Raw genomic sequence first — 21,367 nt, 5'->3', positions numbered from 1 at the left:
TTTCGTGGGAGTCAAGGCGATTATTTTAGTTGTTGGATTTGTGCAATCGGTGTCAGGGTTAGGTTGGGTTGTATAGTTTGTCATACTACTATGTTATCATATCTACGTTTTCGTATCTTTGTTCCTAATAACAGTCATCAAGATCATCAGAAATCAGAGATCAAAGAATAGATTACAACAAGAGAATGTAGAGATGGGATATGGCATGAATTAGCAAGTGAGAGTCTTAAGTGGTTTGGGTTATTGAAGGGCTTTCAGGGGTGTGAATTTAAGAAGAGGAAGATGGAGAGGTAGTAACACGGGTTATATGGGTGTTGATTTGCTAAGACTAATATATATTTTCATCTTCCCTTCCTCCCCCACCATGTTCGCCTCTCCGCTCACACCCAAACAACAGTAACACAAACCGGACACCCATCTCTAATCCGATCCCTCAAAAGCCTCGCATGCGTCACCTTCGCCCCAACACTATGCATGGCCGCCCACTCGCCATTCTCATCTAACTCCACATCCGGCGGCGTCGTCGGCCGCATCCCCTCCCCACCATCATTATAGCTCAGTAAGTGACTAAGATGGAAAACATGGCCGCACGCAAAGCCTACCAGCGTCTCGACTTCGTGATCGGAGAAGGACTCGGCGCAGCCGACGCAGTGGCCTGGTTGCGGACTTGGTCGATGGCGAGGCGTGGAGATTTCTGTGGTTGTGACGAGTGGTTCAGGGAGGGGTGGGGCGTCTGAGGTTTCGATGTCGAGATGATCATTTTTCTTGTGGACGACATCGAATTTGACGCCTTTACGCTGGCCAGAGCGGAGGGCATTTTGCGCCATGGCTACCTCGCCACGCAGAACTTTAGCAACGCCGGAACTGATGCTGTATTGGATTTCATGTTCTTTGATCATGCGGCTGAGGCCTTCGCGGAGACCTTCGATTTCGAGACCTTCGGGGATGCGGCGGACGAGGGTGACGGGGTCGATGGAGGTGCCGACTTCTTCGAGGAGGCCACGGATGAATTGAGGTTTGTCCATGGAGTATTTTAGGAGGTCTTCCCAGAGGTCGCTGTCGTTTTGTTCTTTGGCAAAGGAGATGGCTTGAGAGACGTCGTTTAGACGGTCGATAATCAAATATAACGCTCGTTTTGCGTCGCCGGTCTTGGAGTATAAGTAGACCAGTTCAGGAATATAATCAACAGCCTCGCACTCGTGAGTTGCCTATATCATGAGTTAGCACAGTGAGACAACAACGTATACAAGTAGGAATAGATGTTACCTTCTCAAAAGTGTAGTGGGTTGAAGATTTGAGAAAGTCCATCAAAAGGGTCCGGTCGTAAAGTGCAAATAGATGAACAGCAAGATCCGCCATTTCATTCACAAGCGCTTTACTGTCAGCAACAAGTCTATCTCGAATTTCCCCTTGCTCTTCTTCGATACCTGCTCCCGTCCATAGAGCACTGATGTAGAAAAATATATAAAGAGTCTTGTTCTTCGCTTGCAGTTGATCAACAACAACATCAGGGCGGACAATTCCTTGACGAGCTTCTTTAACGAGCAGGTCAATGGCTTCTGCAGTAAGATCTCGGAGTTCTGACAACGGTGCCGACCGCTGTTGCTCTTTTGAAACACGAAGTAAGATCAGTCCTGGGATATCATCTGTGACAGCATCTACCAGATGATGATCCTTGATCAAACCCATGGAAGTGTCTGCATCATGAAGACGAATATAGCACTTGAGAGCTTCTCGTGGTCGACCATTGGCAATCTGAAGCCTGCCAAGACTTTCCATAACAATTCTCCAATCTCTTCCCACTTGTCCATCTTCGACACTATCTTCACGAACGTCCCTATATTTGAGCTGATTCTCAAGAACAGTTATGACGCTACTAATGTCGAAGAGCTCTGGTGGCCAGATTTCGAGCAACTCTTTAACCTTCGGCCGATTGCAACCAATATAATGTCCGAGAAGAACCTCGTATATTTGAGACGGAAGTGGTGGTTTTAATTGGGTTGTCGGAATGTAACTTGTGATTTCGTCAAATTTGTCGGCCCCAACAAATGTATATACCCATTCTTCCCACTGTTGAGCGGTACCAAGAACTTTACCACATACTCTTCCAGCAGCTACCCAGTCGTCCGCCTTGATAAGCTGCTGTATCCATAACTCACCAATGCGGCGTTTTTCTTTTTCTACAGCAGAATTGAGATTCTTGTTCGACGAGCCAACAGTTGACGCGCTATCATCGAAAAAGTCGTCCTGGCTGCTTTGATGCCGATCAGGAGTCACCGGACTAGATTCTTCTACTTTGTTAGGAGTAGAAGAGACAGCTTCCGGGTGTTTATCGATCAGCTCCCAGGCTTCTTGATTTCTTTCTCGCTCTAACAGCCAAGTGAGATGATCACTTATATTTCTTTTGGTGGCTAGAATACAATCGTATGGACTGTGGATGAAAATTTTCATACCCAGTGATTCCATATGCTCATGGGAAATGTTTGCTCGGTTAGGAGTTCTGTTCTTAGACGTGCTTCCCATGCTCGATGTCTTGAGGTCGGAATTACTACTACCAGTGCTTCGAACACTAGCAGCCGAGCTTATCAGAGATGTCGCATTAACAGTAGCATTCCACATGCCGCTTCCCATGCCGCTTAGGGTCTCGAGAGCACCACGAGAAGTTTGAATTGCTTTTGGAATACGAGGCGCTGGAAGCAAACCAAGGTGATAGTCGCTTGCTGAAAGTCTCTCGAACCGACTGACGGTAAGTGTATCTGTATCCACCTCCTGTGATGATCCAAGATCGATTAATCGAAGTTCTGGTTGCAACGCATTCTGTCTATGCCGAATGCCGCCACGCGGTTCACTCCCAGTGGAAGTGTTTGAGACTTTTGACTTGTGGCCTTTCTTTGGCGTCGTTTTTTCCTCCTCCTCGTCATCCTCTTCTGGAGTGATATATGCAAGTACAAGTAGCAATGTTGGGGTATATAAAGACAAACCGGAAATAATGCAGTCCATGCGTAGACTTCATCCATTAGAGTCATGTAAAATAAGATTTGTAGAGGCACTTACATCTTAATAATTTCAGGGTACCCGACAGTTCGTTCCCCAGCATTTTTGCCAATACCGAGGCCACCTGGATGAACATTAATGATCCAAATAGTACCACCCCAGCCAATGAGTAGCTTCTCTATTTTGTTTTTGCTCTTCGAAGTCTGCTGTTTTAACTTTGCCGTAGCAGGAGATGATGTTGCAGCTTCACGCGCTTTGTCGTCTTCGTCTGTTTCTAAGCTTTTCTCGTCTATCCACTCAACCCTTCCTTTCCACACACTGGCCATTTCGTCCCATCCAGCGTCCTGTGGTCGATCGACGTGACCTATGCGTTTCCAGGCAAACTCGGCATCAGCACTATCTAGGTAAAGATTTGATCGCATTATTTTGACACCATGCTCGTTGACCCACACCACGTATTTCCCAGTGAGTGACCACTTGATGGTGCTGATTGTCCCCTCGCCTGAGTGAAGGATAGTGTCTTTGCCAGCACCAGCACCCAGTCCGATTGAGCCAAGCCACCCAGACGCAGCAGCTGATGCTGTCCCTGTGGTTGTGGACATAGTACTTGTACCGGCTCGACCACCGGTTGTGAGCACCAAATTACCAGCCATTCCCCCAGATATGTACGAACGATCATTCTTGTAATCGGGTGAAAGAGCCACAGCTTGCACTGGACGTGCGAAATCCCGTAGCTGCACATCTTTTGGATCTACAAGTGATGCAACACATACTTTCCCGTCAATTGAGGATGTAGCAATGTAGATAGCATTTGAAGGTATGTTGGGTACCGGTTGTGCTCGTTGGGCGCCTCGAGGGCTGTATGTAGATGCCTTGGATGTCTCAGAGGCAATAGATGGGGTCCTGTTCAGCCCTTGAGCTTTCGAAGTAATCCGACTGACGCCTTCCGGGACCGCGACTGGGAGAGGAGGGGGGAAGGGCGAGATTGATATGCCTGTGATGGACGCGGAGTGGGCATGGTAGGTTCCAACAGACCGAAAGGAGGGTAAAGATAGAGTGTGCTTGTCAAAAGTCAGCATATGTTTGTATTTCTTAGGTAGGAGTTCTTACGATATTGCCATTATGCGTTCCAATGAACTATATTCTATTAGCCAAGTCTGATGTAAATACACATCCACACCCACCATCTTGTCGCCTGCAACCAAGAATATACTGGTAGCGTCTCCATTGCGATACACCGGTGCGAGATAACTCGTCAGTCGAGCGTATTTCAACTTGGGCTCCTCCTCCTCTTCATCATCCTCCGTGTCTTCATCCTCGACCGTCTCGGCATCGTCATCATCTTCTACCGCTTCCTCCTCGTCAGGACTAGACTCCTCGTTTTTCGATACATCTGGATCGCCTGGTTCGGCAGATTGTTGTGCCATGAGGGCATATTTATGACAATCACATTTGGTGGTGGGTGCTGGCTAGTAAGTCACTTGGTACAACAGCGTCGACTCCCGCTTGAAGCTTTGACGCCGGTGGAAGCTTCAAGCTCCGTCATTTCTGGCGACCGCGAAAAGTCGCGTCAGCATGCAAGCAATTGGTCCGAGGCACATGGATTTAACATAGAATCCGACTCCGTTGCATTTCCGTATCTACGATTACTTATCCCCTTGGAGGCTTTCACTTCTCTTCCGCCAACCATTTCGAAGTATATATAGGTGTGCGATCGCCCGATTCTCACCTCAAGATGCACGGTTTCGCTCGTCAGGTTTGCACGCCCTGTGTCCGTCGAAGCCTCATAGAAAACACCCCAAGACCAAGAGCATTTCGAAATCTGCATGCTACGAGCGCATACCAGTTACCTCGAAAACGAACTTTCTTCTCGTCAAACGCTGCATTGCAACAAGAAATCACAACTGGAAAAGGTGTAGCCATCAAGGATGCTCTGCCACCACAGAAGAAAAAGACCATTCGGTCAACGGCTGGTAAAACATCTTTGAGAAGGGTAGCTGCAGAGGCACAAAGATCGAGAGAAACAGCTTCGCAGAGGAAGGAGTCGGCTGCGAGTACAGATGGAATCAATAGTGTGACTGCTATGTCAGTGTCGGATCAATTTGATATGGACGAGGTAGCTCGAATATTGCGGTCCCATGGATTTCCTATCGATCCCGACGGAACCGGCTTCGATTCAGAAGAGGTAATCCATACACGAGGAGTGAATGATGGCGACATATTCGTGTTTCCATCTGGCACATTGGTAGCATGGCGTTTGCCGGAAGACGTCGTTTCTGATTTGGCCACCAAAACATTACTACCCGCTGCGAAAAATACACATATGGACCAGATTGAGACTGAGAGCCTTGAATACACGGAAGATCTAAGTAAAGAACATAGTAGCATAAAGGGAGATGTCATTACACTTGGGACAAAGTCCGTTTTGCAGAGTGGAGAAACATCAAGGTAAGATGGATGCTGTGATTGACCTAAGCAATGGAAAACTAATCTTCAGCAGAGTTGATATAACTTTTGCAAAGATTGCTTTCTCGTCGGGTCTAGCTCGCTCGACTAAACTTGCGGTGTTGGAGACAATGCTTGAAAAGTACTTTGAATCGACAAGATCAATCCCAACATTGTTGTCAAAAGGGTCAAAACTGCCCTTTAACCGTTCGTTCATGCTTCAGAAAACTGGAGAATTATTAGAGTTGCGCGCCCAACTCAATCACTACTCTGAGTTGACCGACTCTCTCCCAGACCTCTTCTGGGATAGTAGGCACGAGCTAGGTCTTGAGGCTTACTACGACCAAGTCGGCAAAGCTCTCGATGTTGGAGTGCGTATCAAAACGCTAAACGAGAAGATGGACTACGCCCAGGAAATTGCGAGTATTCTTCGACAGACCTTGAGTGAAAAACACAGTATCGACCTGGAGTGGATCATTATCATTTTGATTGCAGTCGAGGTGGCATTTGGCATTCGACACATCTGGAAAGAGAGCCAGGAAAGCTTAGCAAAGGAGAGTCAAACATCATGATGCACATGCAACTCGTAAGATATACGGTTGCTGTGCGTCTGACTTGCTTGCGGCCGATGAACCAACACCACTCTGGCTGCTGTGAACTGGCAGGATCATGCTGCCATCTGCTCCACTCACCCCTTCTTGAACGAGCACCGGCTGCGCCGTTTATCACACGAACAATCCAATCTTGGGACGCCTACCAAAGCCTGCCCATGTTGTCGCCAACATCTACATATCAACGCATGATTGCGCTCAAATACTATTTCAGATGGATTTAAACCGACCCGTCAAATTCCCGCCAAAATGGACGGCGTCACTTATTCCTACATTGCCGCTCAGGCCTGCCGCTGTGGAGGCAAGCTGAGTGAGCGGCTCGGGGTTTTCCCCGCGATTTTCCCCACCAACTCCATCCGCCACTTCGCCCCGAAATCTGGGGAAATGGATTTTAGCTGACAAGAATACGAGACGTTTCTTCTGGCACCAGCTCAAAACCGGACACAAAACTAGCATTTTAGCTTCACGAAGTTCTAGACCATCCCATCTTTAGAGTCTTGTATTCTTCTTGTTTCAACGCGCGAAGTCGAGTCATTATTATTCTTTTCACTTAAAGCGGTAGGATGCCCTGCTTGCCAAGATACATATCTCTCCCCTCTCCAACGGAACCTGCGGACGCAAAGCTCATGCGCAATCGCGATTGGAAGCGCAAATTCCTTCCCCTCACATTGGCCTGTCACCTCGGTAGACATCCGCGTACGACATCAAACTTCCTGACTGTGCCCGAACAGGCGTATCAGAGGATGTTCATTGTTCATCCAGCGTCTCGTCAAGATCTCGCTCAGTCCGACGTGACACTGGAAGCAAGGGTCATTTTTCTGGAACTGCGTCTGGAATTCCAAGTAGAATATTCACATCTTCTCCTCTATTTCTTTGACGTCTTTGCCGCGGTTCGAGAGAGCAAACATCAATTGGCTTGTTTTGAGTTCGATTGAAGTTCAATATTCTACCAGTTTGACGCCAACCTCGGTAGAATCTCTGTTGTTTTGCCACGAGGTCAATCCCAGGGAAAAGTTGCCCACCAACTCTGAACTACTCCGCGCTTGACTAGGCCTGTTTTGTATTGCCCGCCGAAGTCCCAAGGCCCTTCCAGAACCCAGCATATCGTAAGTCATTTCTCAAAATGTCCCAACGAAACCATTGGCAATTGTCCTTCGTATTCCAACGCCATATTCTCTATTCAGATTGTTGACCGAGCCAAATTTATTGAAATCGTCACTTGTTCGAGCCGTCGTCTTGGGAGACCACCACATCTCCAGGTTTCCTTCGTGGATCGACGAGGTACTTGAGGCCTCAGTTGCTGCCAAGGTGATGATTGCCTCCCATTCGTGGTGCATCGTCCCTTGGCGACACGAAAATCAACCAGGAGTCGCATCTGGCCCGCATTCACCTCCCTTGTACCCCGCATAATCTCTAGAATAAAGTATAAGAAGGTGTCCCCGAGATGTTAAGGTTTGATTTGTCTCTGGCGACTATCTCGAATCTGTTATCCATTCCTATAAGGGTTTCCTGATTGCTGCCATATCCTCATTTCCTAAGAGCAAGGCAAGCCGCCATGGACGAAAAGCGAGTATCATCGACCATGAACTCTCATAATGGCGAAACTATCACTCCACCAAATCATTCTGGCGCGAGCTATGACAGCGAGAAGATTGGCGTACAGGAGCTCGAGCGCACTACAACAGAGATCAACAATGCCGATATCTCAGAATTCTCCCCTGAGGAGCAAAAGAGGATCATACGCCGGATCGATCTTCGTCTCGTTACAACCCTTGGTGTTCTATACATGTGTAGTTTGATGGACAGAACCAATCTTTCAGCGGCTAATATTGCTGGGTAAGCATGGTTGAAGCTCGAATTCTGGCAGGATTCTAACTATTATCAGAATGGCCAAGGGCCTCAAGCTTATCGACAATCGATACAGTATTATTGTGTTGATTTTCTTCATACCATACGTTCTATTCCAACCACCAGCTACTGTTGTGATGCGAAAGATGGGACCACGGATCTTTTTGACAACTATTGTTGTTCTCTGGGGTGGCTGTATGATTGTGAGTATGATATTGAAGTCAACCAATGATGGCAGCTAACCACAAAAAGGGGTTTGGATTCGTCAAGAAATGGGACCAGATGGTTGGGCTTCGTGTTCTTCTTGGTGTCCTTGAGGCCGGTTTCTTCCCTGGCTGTGCTTACCTTCTGTCATGCTGGTATCCAAGATACGACCTTCAAAAAAGAAATGCTGTTTTCTACCTTATTGGCAGTATGGCATCCGCAATATCTGGTATCCTTGCTTATGGCATTATGCAAATGAACGGAATTGCCAATCTTTCCGGGTGGCGATGGATTTTTATTGTTTGTTTTACTTCCCTCTCGCAACCGAAAACACTGACCATTTGGTAGATCGAAGGGCTAATCACCATTGTCTTCGGTATTGCTGGATACTTCCTCATTGTCGATTTCCCTGAGATGGCGGCCTCTTCCTGGAAATTCCTTACTCCTCGCGAAACTGCTTTCGTCGTAGCCCGGATTCAGGCAGATCGAGCTGATGCACTTCCGACCCAGTTCAACATTACCGAATATCTCAAGAATGCTCTTGATTCCAAAGTTTGGGGATTTGCGTGCTTGTTCGGCCTCACCACCACAAACTCATATGCTATCGCGTATTTCTTGCCTGTCATCCTGGTCAGAGGAATGGGATTCTCCGTGGCCGCTGGACAGTGCTTGGTAGCACCACCATACGTTGCCGCAGGTATTGCCATGTTTGGAATGGCTGTAGTTGGAGACAAGTACCATGTTCGTGGCCCAATTGTCATCTTCGGGGCCCTCCTAGGAATGATCGGCCTTCCGATGTTGGGTTATGCTACAAACAACGGTGTCCGTTACTTTGGAGTTTTCCTGGCTACAATTAGTGCAAATGCCAACATCCCGGCTATCCTTACATATCAAGCCAATAACATCAGAGGTAAGAGCAACCCCATATTTATGTTGTGCAGATTCTCGCTTCTCGCTATTTCGTTTCGCTTGAGCCAAAAGCGGGATTGTCCTGACTTCGGTGATGAGTTCGAGAATAACTTAATTTTTGCTTGTCATTGCTATGCGGTCATGCTTTTGAATATGCTTAGTTCCCCTATATAATCACCTTGCTAACAACACGCTCTAGGTCAATGGAAACGTGCGCTCTGCTCTGCAACTCTTGTTGGGTTTGGTGGTATTGGTGGTATCATCGGCTCAACCGTGTTCCGCGAACATGATGCTCCCAAGTATGGACCTGGTATCATGACATGCTTAATTGCGAATGGGTTGGTTATCGTTATTACATTGCTGTTGACTTTGAAATTTCATCGCGCAAACAAGAGAGCTGAAGCAGGAGGCAAGATCATTGAAGGACAGCCAGGATTCAGATATACCTTGTAAACCCGTGCATGGCCACGACGTCAATTCAAACGTTTTAGGAAGTCAAGATTCACATTTATAAAGTTAATTTTGAACCTCTCGCCGGCTTTGTAGGTGCGAGCTTCCACGGAAATGTTCCAATTTCATGCGCCAAGTTGAGTATTCATCCAGTAAGCTTGTGTCATGGCCTTGGATCCATCCAATTACCACCGGCTAAGCCATGTGGGTTAATCAGCGCCAAGCGTGTACCTCGACGGCATCCGTTGTACCTGAATCTGCTGACTTCAAACGTATGAGTTGTGTTGAACGGACGGCAATACACGGATCTTCGTTTTCGTACTGCAATAAGCTTGCCACTTCCCGCGTCATAAGGGCTGTGAAGTACGAATATCGAACGACTCCATAGCTAAAATAAACTTCTACCGAAAGTACTTATTCAGATCTTGATCTCGCACAAACTCAAACATCGTACCCCTCATACCCTCATAGCCTATCCACATACAGCCCTCATAATGGATACCACCCAACTATTTCTCGACCCGACGTTCTGGCTCGATACCCCAACTTTCCAGTATCCCTCGGATTTAAACATGGAATATCCTATTCCCCTCTCGGAAGACCTGGGACGGAGGAAGAAGACTAGAGTTAGAGCTTCGAGGGCGTGTATTGCGTGTCGGTCCAGACATACGAAATGTGATGGCGTAGAGCCTGTATGTACGAAATGTCAGGTCGAAGAAAAGGCGTGTGTGTATACTAAGAGTCGACGGGGAGGGAGTGGTCGGAAAGTTGGGGGATCGGTGAGTGAAGATCAGGTTCATTCTGGGGGTGGAGGTTTGATGAGAGGGAGAGAGAGATATGAGGGCTCTTCTCCTGAAGGCACGATCGCTTCCGCAAGCGAGATTATCGACGACGGCGGGCACTTCGTGTCACGATATTTCGAATTCTTCCACAAAGCCCATCCATTTATTCTTCCTCGTCGGCAATTCCTCGAACGAGTTCAATCAGATCCATCGTCACTAGACCATCTCCTCCGGGTACTGAAATACATCGGTGCGCTCTACACGCCCGGTCCACAAACCGACACCCTCCGTCGACTCGCCCACGAAAAGCTCACATCCCACGACCTCCCTTCGAATGGATTTTCAGTACAAGCACTACTGCTGTTTTCAATCGCAATCCACTGCTCCGACGAATACGCCGCCGCGGAAATCTACCTCGACAAAGCCATCGACATCGCCCTCTCCATCGGCCTCAACACCTCGGACTTCGCGCTGCAAAACGCTGAGAACGACGCCATCCTCGCCGAATCATGGCGGAGGACGTGGTGGAGTTTGTATTGTATCGATGCGATGTTCGCTGCGATAAGCCATTACCCGACTCATCGGCTGGAGAATAACATTGGGACTGTTTCGTTGCCGTGTGAAGACTGTGCTTATAATTCTGGCGTAAGCTCATTCCTCCCACCTCCTTATATCTATCTAATATAAGAGTAGAATATCCCCACACCACGTACGTTACGAGAGTACGACAACCGCGAGTTCGCCGCCGAGGAGATCGTGTACTCGTCTTTTACGTATCTCATAGATACATGTCGTATCGTGTCTACGCAACAAGCACTCATGCATCTGGATCACGGACCGAGTGAGAAAGCGCTCGAGGCTGCGGATGCGAAGTTTGTGAATTGGATTTCATATCTCCCACGCTGTAAGAGTGAGGTTGTGACGAGGGAGGGCGTGGATGAAGTTATGTTTTTGGCGTGTTTGGTGTTGAATGTGTATGTCCCTTTCCTCCTTCAACCTTTTGCTCCTCCCCTTTCCTCTTCGCTCTCCTCATCAATATCACGAATTCGAAACTGAGAAGTGCTGTAGAGAAAAACTCCTCCTCCACCGTCCACACTCCCACCTCCCCTACTCCCCCCTCGAAACCCGCTCTAAATGCACGCCCCCAAGCATCTCCCGCCAGTCCCGCGCCATCCGCACCCTCCACACGGCCAAAGCCCTCGAAGCAATCACCGCTTCCATCGCGCTGTTCGCGCTCCCCGCAGAGGTGTTGAAACATAGTCCGTTAGTGAGCTGCGCGCTGAGTTTGAATGTCATGGCGCTGGTGAGCGCGTGTAATGCCGTGTTTGGGGCGAGGGAGTATGAGGTGGGAAGGGGACGGATTAGGTTGGGGTTGGGTGCGTTGAGGGGGCTGAGGGGGGTGTGGGGGATGGCTGGGCGGAGTGTAGGGGAGGTTGTTGGGGTTGCGAGGGAGCTTTTGGGTGTTGATGGGGGGAGGGAGGAGGTGGGAGAGGGAGAGGGAAATGGAGATGGATTGGGGATGAATTTGGGAGACGGAGAGGGGTTGGGGTATGTGGAGATGCTTGGGGAGGAGGGGAGTGCGGATGGGAGTGGGGAGTTGGGGTTTATGCGGTTTAGGGACTTGGATGTTGGGGCTTGAGCAAGTATAATCATCTCTCATTTAATCTGGAATATTTCAGCTATGCTGTGAAAGCTTTTCAGAAACGCTCTCTACCACAACCTCTCTACAGAAAACTCGCGACTCAAACATATTCCAAGACCATTTAACGAACCCCATCAAACCCGAAATCTCAACTCTCTAATCAGAAAACAATTTAGAAACTCATATCCTTCAATAATCCAATTCCACATTCCCTCTCCCTCAAATCCCTAAGTACACCCTCTCAGAACCACATCTCATCAATCTACAACACCATCCTCGCTAGTTCCCATCCAATACTAAAAAACCACACCTGAACACTGAAAAACACATCACCACGCAAAATAATGGGTTTCTTAACAGCATTTCCAACCCATCATACCGACAGAAGAACATATTGCCTCAGATAGATAGACGAAATAGACATATTCAGTCAATCACTTTGAGAGAATCTGAAACCGACCGGAAACAAATCCGTAAAATGTCTCAAACAGATCCACGAAATTGCCATATTTCGTCAATTACTCTAAGAGATTCCCAAAAGGACAGGAAGAAAATCAGTAAGATGTCCCAAACAGATCCACGAAATATCACTATTTCCTCAATTACCCTGAGCAAACCAAAACTAACACACCGGCATCAAATTCGCTGAATGTCTTAGCCTAATAGACAAAATATCGCACAATCTCTCAGAGCAATAGACGAAATATAGATATTTTGTCAATCACTTCCAGGAATCATCCGATTTCGAAACGCCATTCCAAGCTCATGAAAGTCCATCCGAATCAGTACTATATCCGCAAATCCGTCGTTTTTACTTGTCGTAAGTACTATGTCAACACCCAGATTATCGAAATATAAGTACCCGCCTTCCTCCCCCTCCTCTTCCACACCACACTGCCTACGATTCCACAAGTCCCCCCCTCTCAACCCCAAACCTAAACCCAAAACTGCCCCGCTCCGTAAACGGCAAACAAAAGGCCGCGCGCACCTCTCTCCATCTATCCCCCTTCCCCTTCCCCTTTTTATCTCCCTCCTGACACACAAACATCTCACTCTCCCCTCCAAACCCATTCCGATAATGGAAAGTAACCAGGAACTCCCGTACCTCGAGCGCGTAATCGCCGGGCTCCGCTTCCTTTAAGTTGAATTCCGAGCGGATGGCGTTTAGGAGGTGGGGGAGGTCGAAGACGCCGATGGTGGTTGTGTAGGTGACGGGGTTGGCGTTGTTGTAGTGCGCTTCGTAGGCCGTGTAGGTGGTGCCTAGGAGGGCGGGGACGTCTGTTGTGTTGCGGGAGAAATCCCATGTAAGTGTAAAAGTGATGATGGGGTCTGCGGAGGCGGTCGCGCGGTGCCACCAGCCTTTGGAACTGAGGTAGTAGTCTGGTTCCTTGATATGGGCGGAATAGCCGGAGGGTTCGCCGTCGCTGTCGACTTTTGGCGCGGCGTGTGGGTTGTGGGTGATGGGGAGGAGGACTTTGGGGTGGGAGTCGGATGAGTGTCCCTGGGTGGGTGAGGAAATTTGATTTTCGGGGCTTTGGAGGAGGTAACGGAGGGATGGTTGGCGGGTCGCTCCTTCTTTGGCTGGGTTGTATGAATAGCGGATTGAGAGGCCCATGGCTAGTGGTTTGGATAATTCGTGCTTTTCGGCGGTGGTGATGGTGTCGACCATACGAGAATATTGAGTGGGAATGTAGACGTCGACGTCGGTTCGAGCCACGGAATCTCTTTCGGCATCGAAGAATACTGGTGCAGTTGGTATGTGACCCTTTTTGTGGGCAATTCCCATTTCCTTGCGCCATTTCGCAACGTCTCGTTCCTTCCATGAAGCTTCTATCGATGGTATATTTGCCAGGTCCTTGATCGTAATATTGTCGAAAGGTTGCGGGGGTTCTTGAAACTCCCCATATTTCACCTCCGCAACAGAATTGGAGGCCTTGAGATTTGGAGCTAAACATGATTAGATTGCGTATCCTCTAAGATAATTGTATATATACCAAGCTTCTTAATCTCTGCCCGGTCGGCCTCACTTTTGCGGATGGCTTCGCGGTCTTTTTCCTGTTGACGGATAGATTTGGATCTCTTCGATAGATTCCGATAGTTTTGTAGATGTTCCAAAGCTAATTCTCTTTTCCGATTTGGATTCGGAAGACGGCCGGTGATCGAGATTTGCGGTCCAGACCAAGTTTTCGCGACCTTGACACTATATTCTTTGCCTTTGGCTAGACGATTCTCTCTGGCCTGTTGCTCTTCTGCTTCTTCGATATCTTCAAGAATATCATACTGAAACTCTCGGATGTCGTTTACCCTACCTTCATTTCGGGGGTCGGCGGGCGCGTTGAGGTGTGTTTTTTGTGGAGGCTTTTTCTTGACGCGTCGTGGAGCATCTGGTCTGCTAGGCATCTTAATAGCTCGGTGAAGAGATTAGATAGATTCTTGGTATTGAAACTTGATTGACGATTGATGAGTTGGAGGAGTGTGTTGGTTGGAGTTGAGAGTCAACCGAAGTTGTAGATCGAAACTCAACAGAAATTTGAGCATATAAACAAACACAGACATGAAAATTTGACATGTAAATTTGGTGAATGCAAGGAAGGTGCAAACCGGCGTATTAAATGACGTGTACTATGTTTTACGAGTGAGTTCAGACGACAACTGGCTCAAGAGTTGACAATGCCTGAAATACTCTGAGTAAACGTCATGGAAAACAACACATTCGGCAACGAGGGGTTGATATGCTGAATAGAGTCACAAGGTGCACGTATTTTTTGATAAAGTCAATAGGCTGCAGTGTCAAAGTCATATTGGATTTCGAATTCTTCAACATACCTAGGTAGAAAAAGAGCTTTCAGCTAAGCGAAGTTCCTAGATTCATTCATTCACTTGTCTTCTCGCTCTTTCTGGTCACGTAAACCTTCATCTCTTAAGACAAATATTCTACCGAAGTGGTGCTTGAATTTTGGAATAAGAACAACACATCGGCGACATGAAATCATGAACGAAACATAGACAAGTATATGGACCCTTCTTATCTGCGGAGGAAAATCTCAAACTCAGAACTGATGTGAAGAAAATGTCGCTTGCAACCAGATAGGCTAGTAGCATCCAGGAAGAAGACTTACAGAAAGCGTATCCAGATAATGAATTGAATGCGACACATCATCAGATCTTGATTTATATCCAAACAATCCGGCTGAACGATAAATTTGATGTTGTCCGTCTTTAAAACCATCTATTAAAGCCATCAAAGAGTATGGTGTTCATATTTACGTGAGCGCAGCTCCATGGCAAACTCTCATCGACGAGTCCTTAGATGCGTGACCTGGACTTTTCAGTATGAATTGAAAATGAAGCCCTCGTCGCTAGGTCAAAACACAGCGGTTGACGAAGCTTCAACCACGCTTAGGAAATCGTTGAAAGCAGATTATCCAAACCTTTTCTAGCACCGGAAAATGTTTGTTATTTCATCCCTTTCCATGTCTCCAGCACGTGTTCCTAACAACAGGTCATTGAAGAGCTCGAAAAAGAAATTATGACCGGAATTGAGGGAATTTTTCAAAACGCGACTGAAGAGATTTAAGCGAGCTTCGCAATATTGGATATCTGGATGCCAAAACGGATGTATAATCCTCTTCGATTCCCTTGATAGACAATCTGTCTAGGAATAGGTCGTTCAGCTGTTGGCTCACAAGGATCAGTAAAACGAAGCTCGCTATGAACCAGCTTGTCCCGATATCTGAAGTCTCCGACCGTGCTATTAAATTACCTTGAAATCAGATATCAAAAGCTTCTAGCGGAAATCCTGAGACATGGGGTTTGCTTTTGAAGACATGTGGTCATGTGTTCGTACCGTAAAACACAAGAAGGGACAGGTGACATGGTCACGAAGCTGCTGGGATTCTATGTTGTAAGATCTTACACAACCTCGAAAGGAAGGAGATGTCTCCTCGTAAAGTCGGTAAACCGTAGTTATCCGGGAGATCTCCACACAGCTGAACTATGCTTAAGCGCTGCAGACGCCACAGAGGGGACGTCCAAGTACAACGCATAGTTCTGCAAAGCACGGATTCTGATCGATAGTGTAACTTCCGCTGAAGCAATCCGATTCGAACGACTCTAAAAGCGTTCCCAGCCAACCTGGGACTTGTCATGCTTGGTAATTTGAGCGTATTACCTTGTTTGTGACGGAGGATGGCGCACCTCACATCTACAGTCCTTGTCACACCGCGTAGGTCTCTTCATCATGGCCACGGCACAGCATCATCTATTCTTTCTTTAGGCAATGTAAGCACATCTGCAGCGGCAGCGCCCGTCACATCTATGCAGACCCATGGCGGGATGTCTCGCGTGTTCCCCTTCGATTGACCGAGTACCAAGATACTTCTCATTTAATTGAAGGAATGGCGTCATGGGTTGTCTATATAAAGGAGTAGCTCGCCCTCCAAGGCGGGCGGAGGTGAAGAGAGGATATAAATTGGATTTGTCGTTGTCGTTGTCCAAATCGACGGCGTTTGGTATCACATCGGCGTCGGAAAATGGTTTGACCGGCTGTAGCAATTAGGTTGGGAGGTCGACGTGACGATGGACATCTCTAGTCTCCTCAACCATCCATCACATAAGGAAGACTGCCCGACTACCATCGACTCCAATCACTCGACTGATACTCTCATTCGAAATGTCTCGACTGCCTCGTATCGGTCAGAACCAGCTAGTTCTGGTTCATTCACGCTTTTCCCAGCTTTACCCGTAGAGCTGCGTGTCCGGATATGGCACCATGTAATATCAATTCCTCGCATCGTGGAGATGGAGAAGATTCCAAGCTGGGTCGATGAAAATGCGGACGGTGGACGAAAAGAGCCTCCAGACCGGTCCCCAGATCAATGGCATTACAAAGTCAAGAATCTCCCGCCTTTACTCTCAACTTGCGCCGAATCGCGACATGAACTACTGAAAGCGGGAAGAAGGGATTCGAGGCTTTTTGATGAGTCTGCAGGACTGCCACTAGGACCGGCATGGATTAGGCTCGACCACGATATTTTACATTTGAAGACCCGCACCTGGCAGGATCGAGGAGGCCAGTGGTGCGGCCATCGTTGGTTCGACAATGATATTCTGAATTCAAGAAACGGACGCCATGGTCAGAGGAGCAAAATGCGTTTATTCTTTGGCAGTATTCGGGTACTCGCGGTCAACGTGGAAAGCTTTCGCAATGTTTTAGGCGGGATGAGCGTTGAAGTCATTCGAGAGCTCTTCCCCAGCTTAGAGCTACTCATCGTCTTGATCGACCCGGATTTCGACATCACGAAAGTGTGGAAATTCAGAGGCAGAGACCTGGTACCATATTGGGGAGACGAATACAACCCATTCTTTCAGAGCTGGGCATTCATGACAGCAAGTACGGGGCCTTTCACGACAGTAAAAACCCAATTCCAGCGCTCAACCAAGAGCCGATTGCAGGACCGATTCAGAAGGGAGGAGAGAAATTTTCAGAATTATGTGGCTCCCAATATTGTTGTTTTGGGGTGTTCGTTGCCGCCAGGAGTGACGATACCTGCATGCGGCCGCATATCTTCCCGTGGCGTGGAATATGAGCCAAAGAAACCCGCCTCTTTTGGGGCCACCAACTATCACCGATTAAAACCGGAGCCCGTTTCAGGGACCGATCGCACACGGATGAATATTAGTAGCATGTTGGTTTGAGCGGTTAACGTTCGTCTTATACCCTGGGACAATCATGTCAGATATACGGTGGCTGACATGCCGTACATGTTCTTAATGTGGGGGCGAAAAGTGTGCGATATGAAATCTCAACCTATATTTAATATTTTCTGCATCATAATTTTTTTCCCTACTCTACCACTTCGGGTCAATCCTCGATTCTATCGCAGTGGATGGTAAGCAGTCTTCCAGTCCCGTTGATCGTCGTCTTACAACCAGCAAAATTACTGAGGTTCGACTCATATATGCAGTCTTTTCACTTAGGTTCCATGATATGATGTTATCATCATTTCAGCGGCCATGCAGCACTGAATTTTATATTAATTCTCTGGCCTCAAATCGATATGCTAGAAACAGCCAAGGCTATGAGTGTGCGTTAAACAATTGCTAAGTTGGCAGTTCGCTCGGACGATCAAGCCGGCTGGACGGTGTGCTCAGTTCGAATACGTACGTGGATTTGTCTGGCTGTCCTGATAATTCAGAGGGTGCCCAGCTACGCACTGCTGAAGAAACATATTTGTTGCCTTATATTCCGGGGGGTTTCCTGCTTCGTTCCTTGCGTGTTGGGACTTTTTCTCCTTCAATTTTCTATTCAATCGATACCAAATCGCCATGCCGATAATAATAACAGCTCCTCCAACTCCAATGCCAACTCCTACTCCGACCGTAACCCCGGCTGCAGATCCGCCAGGCGGAGTGTTTTCGATCGTTACAGTTGAGCTGGCTTTTGAAGATTGTATCGCCGTCGGACCTTCACTGTTCGATCTAGAAGTTGGGCTCGGAAGCGTTGAAGTGCTAGTCACCGGAATCAGAGCATCGCCAGAACGAGTTACGGAGGAAGCCAACGAGGTTGTTGGTGGGCCCGAGATTATATTCTAGAAACGGTCGACCGTCGAGGTCGATATGTTGAAACAGGATCCAACTGTCAACGTTGAAGTGTCGTTCACTCTGAACAGGATGAAGTTGAACTGATTGTTGAAAGCCAAGTCGAATTTCGACCCTCCATCTCTCCTAACAATGATCATCTTCCATCGATACAACCGGCGAATCAACGATTCTACTGCTGTTAGCTAGGCAGCGCTTAGTTCACGAAAGCAATTGCCGGAATTTGGCGTTGTGTCTTCGTGGGAAGATGCGCATTCTGTCTGATGATGATCAAGTCCATAAAATCCGCGTCCGTCATTCATGTCACCCCGAGAACGCCTCCTACTTTGTGGACCGGAAATGTGCTGGGATCTAGCGATTCGCCTGCCCCGTCTGGTGGTTTTTAAAAACGAGCGGTTCCACAAGAAGCTAAAAAAAATGACATGCGAAATGAAGAGCAACAATAGAAAAAATAATGCCAAAGTAGAAAGCGCAAGAGAAGACGAGCAAAGTGTATCTTTCACGACGATACACTGATCATAGCTGGCTGTATTACGTCTTACTGCTGGCCGTTCTCCTTTACTACCTGAAGTGCGGCCTACTCCTACATTTGTTAAAACGTCCTTGGCAAAATGCCTTTTGAGATTACTCGAGCATCTTTCAAACAGATGTTGTTCCTGGTCTGAGGTTTATTTCACACTTATATGCCGTGCTTTCCCGGAAAATGTGCTTCCTTTATGGAAGGGAAGTCGAACCAAAAGTTATTCGCAAAATCTGAAAGATGGGACCATATTGTAATGCTTTAATTCACTTGTTATAGTGAATTCTCAATTACGGAGGGTTTAGAGTGAATATTGTTGTATTTCCAAAATTATTGCTTAAGATGGCGAAGTCTGACTAATATGGACGAGTTCATCTGCAAAAGGTGAAACTAGCACCAACAGAACTTAACAAGCAAACACGGGTTCTGACAGGACAAATGCAACTCCATCCAGTCCAATCGTGTCGCGGGTTGTTGGCCGCGACCCCTGCATGGCGCCGACCCAATACTTCGACCCCTCCCGGAATAGCATCACCTTTCGCCAACCCGCGAATAGGGCTGAGCGGCTGTCCAACAAAAGTAAGACATCGTGTATTGTCTCAGATCTCGTGAATTTCTGGAATGTTCGTAATCTGGCCTAGAGGGTTTGAACTTCTGAATCGTACACATCTCCTCCTGATGGGTTTGGGATAAGCTGGACTTCGAACTCAAGCATGCGCTTCGTATCGCGAGCGTCTCTGCCATATCTTCGCATCTCCATTTTCACGGTCCTCGTAGCGTTATGGTATTTCTTCCGCCATCCCCGCGCCTCACCAACATATAATGGACCTCCTGACTGGGACTTGATTTTGAAAAGTCCGACGACTTCATCAGCTTGTCCGAATTTCCCGGGGACATCTAACATCGGGGTAGCAATCAAGACAGGCGCAACGGAAGCCACAGAGAAGATCCCAGCGTTAATGCAAACCAGACTTCGCTGCCTCGAGAATGTGTTCTTCTTTTCTGATCTCGAACAAGATATTGATAGTCACCACCTCTACGACGCACTAGACACCATCTCCGAAGCCTTCCTGAACGAGAACCAGGACTTCACTTTCTACCGCCAGCAAAAAACTCTGTGGCAAAGAACCCAAAACATAACATCCCTCCGCGGCACCAAGAACCCGGAATCCCCCAACGTCCTCGCCGCCTGGACACTAGATAAATACAAATTCATCCACATCGTCGAGAAAACATGGGCGTTGAAACCAGATCTGGATTGGTACCTGTTCCTCGACGCAGACACATATGTCGTATGGCCGAACATGATCCATTGGCTCTCTACCCTCGATCCAAATAGAAAGTCGTATTTCGGCTCCGAAGTCAGCATCAACGACATCGCCTTCGCTCACGGCGGTTCGGGCATCATCCTCTCTAAAGCGCTGGTGTATGAGATTGCCGTCACGCGTAAAGGCGTCGCCGCGCAGTGGGATGGGAGGACGAAGGAGAGGTGTTGTGGCGATCTCGTGCTTGCGGAGATGATGCGTGAGTTTGGGACGAGGTTGAGGGATGTGTGGCCCCTGATGAGTGGGGAGAGGCCGGAGAGTCTGCCGTTTGGACCGGGGAGCGGGGAGTATTGGTGTAAACCTGCGTTGACTTTTCATCATGTTTCGGTCGCGGGGATGAAACGGTTTTCAGATTTCGAGGAGGCGTGGTGGGATAGGACGAAGATGCCGTTGAGACATGCTGATGTGCTGAAGGAGCTTTGGCTGCGTGATATGACTGAGAGGCGCGAGAACTGGGATAATCTCGCCGCGGACAAAGGCGAGTTTGGCAAGACTGGGGGCGTGAAGAAGGTTGCTGCGACATTCGAGGAGTGTAAGAGCGCTTGTGAGGGTGATGAAGACTGTTTTCAGTTTTCGTGGCATGGAGGGAAGTGTTTTGTGGGGAGGAGTGTGAGGTTTGGGGAGGAGAGGATTCCGGATGAGGGGGGCGAATGGACGAGTGGGTGGAGTTTGACGAGGTTGGAGAGCTGGATGGGCAGGCAGGAGGGGTGTGATGGGGTGGAGTGGCCGGGTCAGAGATGAGGGTGATGTAATGAATTAATTATTTGTACATAATCTAGATCTATAGGGGGGATTCTTATCAGGGAATGAATGGTTGGACGGAGGTCTCATACAAGGCCATTGGTATTTTCAGCGTTCAGCAGAGCTTGGTACGTTATCTTTTCCTGGAATTGGACTTTCTCTGATATTACATTAGGTTCGACAACAAAAATGAAGATCTATCTAATTGTCTTGGTTCCCGAGTGGGAAATACTTCTCTCGATTGGTAGGCATGCAATACGAACACCATCAGGATCATGAATGAAATGGTATCTTCT

General features: G+C 47.9%; 8 protein-coding genes across 8 annotated transcripts; 6 read left to right on the top strand and 2 right to left on the bottom strand.

Moving 5' to 3' along the window:
* Positions 1-380: 380 nt before the first annotated feature.
* GLAREA_05057 (WD40 repeat-like protein) lies at positions 381-4,421 on the bottom strand (the record flags this gene model as incomplete). Its single annotated transcript, XM_008078347.1, has 5 exons — positions 381-1,208; positions 1,267-3,007; positions 3,055-4,055; positions 4,105-4,131; positions 4,179-4,421. 5 exons carry the CDS (start codon positions 4,419-4,421, stop codon positions 381-383), a joined length of 3,840 nt encoding a protein of 1,279 aa, XP_008076538.1.
* A 308-nt stretch (positions 4,422-4,729) lies between these two features.
* GLAREA_05056 (uncharacterized protein) lies at positions 4,730-6,011 on the top strand (the record flags this gene model as incomplete). Its single annotated transcript, XM_008078346.1, has 2 exons — positions 4,730-5,442; positions 5,495-6,011. The coding sequence occupies 2 exons, from the start codon at positions 4,730-4,732 to the stop codon at positions 6,009-6,011; spliced, it is 1,230 nt and encodes a 409-aa protein (XP_008076537.1).
* Positions 6,012-7,605: 1,594 nt separating this feature from the next.
* Positions 7,606-9,464, top strand: GLAREA_05055 (MFS general substrate transporter; the record flags this gene model as incomplete). Its single annotated transcript, XM_008078345.1, has 5 exons — positions 7,606-7,886; positions 7,936-8,101; positions 8,151-8,402; positions 8,451-9,012; positions 9,211-9,464. 5 exons carry the CDS (start codon positions 7,606-7,608, stop codon positions 9,462-9,464), a joined length of 1,515 nt encoding a protein of 504 aa, XP_008076536.1.
* A 491-nt stretch (positions 9,465-9,955) lies between these two features.
* On the top strand, positions 9,956-11,882 carry GLAREA_05054 (Zn2/Cys6 DNA-binding protein; the record flags this gene model as incomplete). The annotated part of the gene is made up of 3 exons (XM_008078344.1): positions 9,956-10,888; positions 10,937-11,217; positions 11,312-11,882. The coding sequence occupies 3 exons, from the start codon at positions 9,956-9,958 to the stop codon at positions 11,880-11,882; spliced, it is 1,785 nt and encodes a 594-aa protein (XP_008076535.1).
* Positions 11,883-12,783: 901 nt separating this feature from the next.
* Positions 12,784-14,285, bottom strand: GLAREA_05053 (uncharacterized protein; the record flags this gene model as incomplete). Its single annotated transcript, XM_008078343.1, has 2 exons — positions 12,784-13,832; positions 13,880-14,285. The coding sequence occupies 2 exons, from the start codon at positions 14,283-14,285 to the stop codon at positions 12,784-12,786; spliced, it is 1,455 nt and encodes a 484-aa protein (XP_008076534.1).
* Positions 14,286-16,463: 2,178 nt separating this feature from the next.
* On the top strand, positions 16,464-17,582 carry GLAREA_05052 (uncharacterized protein; the record flags this gene model as incomplete). The annotated part of the gene is made up of 1 exon (XM_008078342.1): positions 16,464-17,582. The coding sequence occupies one exon, from the start codon at positions 16,464-16,466 to the stop codon at positions 17,580-17,582; it is 1,119 nt and encodes a 372-aa protein (XP_008076533.1).
* A 630-nt stretch (positions 17,583-18,212) lies between these two features.
* Positions 18,213-18,674, top strand: GLAREA_05051 (uncharacterized protein; the record flags this gene model as incomplete). The annotated part of the gene is made up of 2 exons (XM_008078341.1): positions 18,213-18,456; positions 18,583-18,674. 2 exons carry the CDS (start codon positions 18,213-18,215, stop codon positions 18,672-18,674), a joined length of 336 nt encoding a protein of 111 aa, XP_008076532.1.
* Positions 18,675-19,718: 1,044 nt separating this feature from the next.
* On the top strand, positions 19,719-21,071 carry GLAREA_05050 (uncharacterized protein; the record flags this gene model as incomplete). Its single annotated transcript, XM_008078340.1, has 1 exon — positions 19,719-21,071. One exon carries the CDS (start codon positions 19,719-19,721, stop codon positions 21,069-21,071), a length of 1,353 nt encoding a protein of 450 aa, XP_008076531.1.
* Between the last annotated feature and the right edge of the window lie 296 nt (positions 21,072-21,367).

Source organism: Glarea lozoyensis, assembly GCF_000409485.1.
Source record: "Glarea lozoyensis ATCC 20868 chromosome Unknown GLAREA10, whole genome shotgun sequence".
Taxonomy (NCBI): Eukaryota; Fungi; Ascomycota; class Leotiomycetes; order Helotiales; family Helotiaceae; genus Glarea; species Glarea lozoyensis.
The sequence above is the reverse complement of the archived record's forward strand: the minus strand, read 5'-3'. Positions and strand labels throughout refer to the sequence as shown.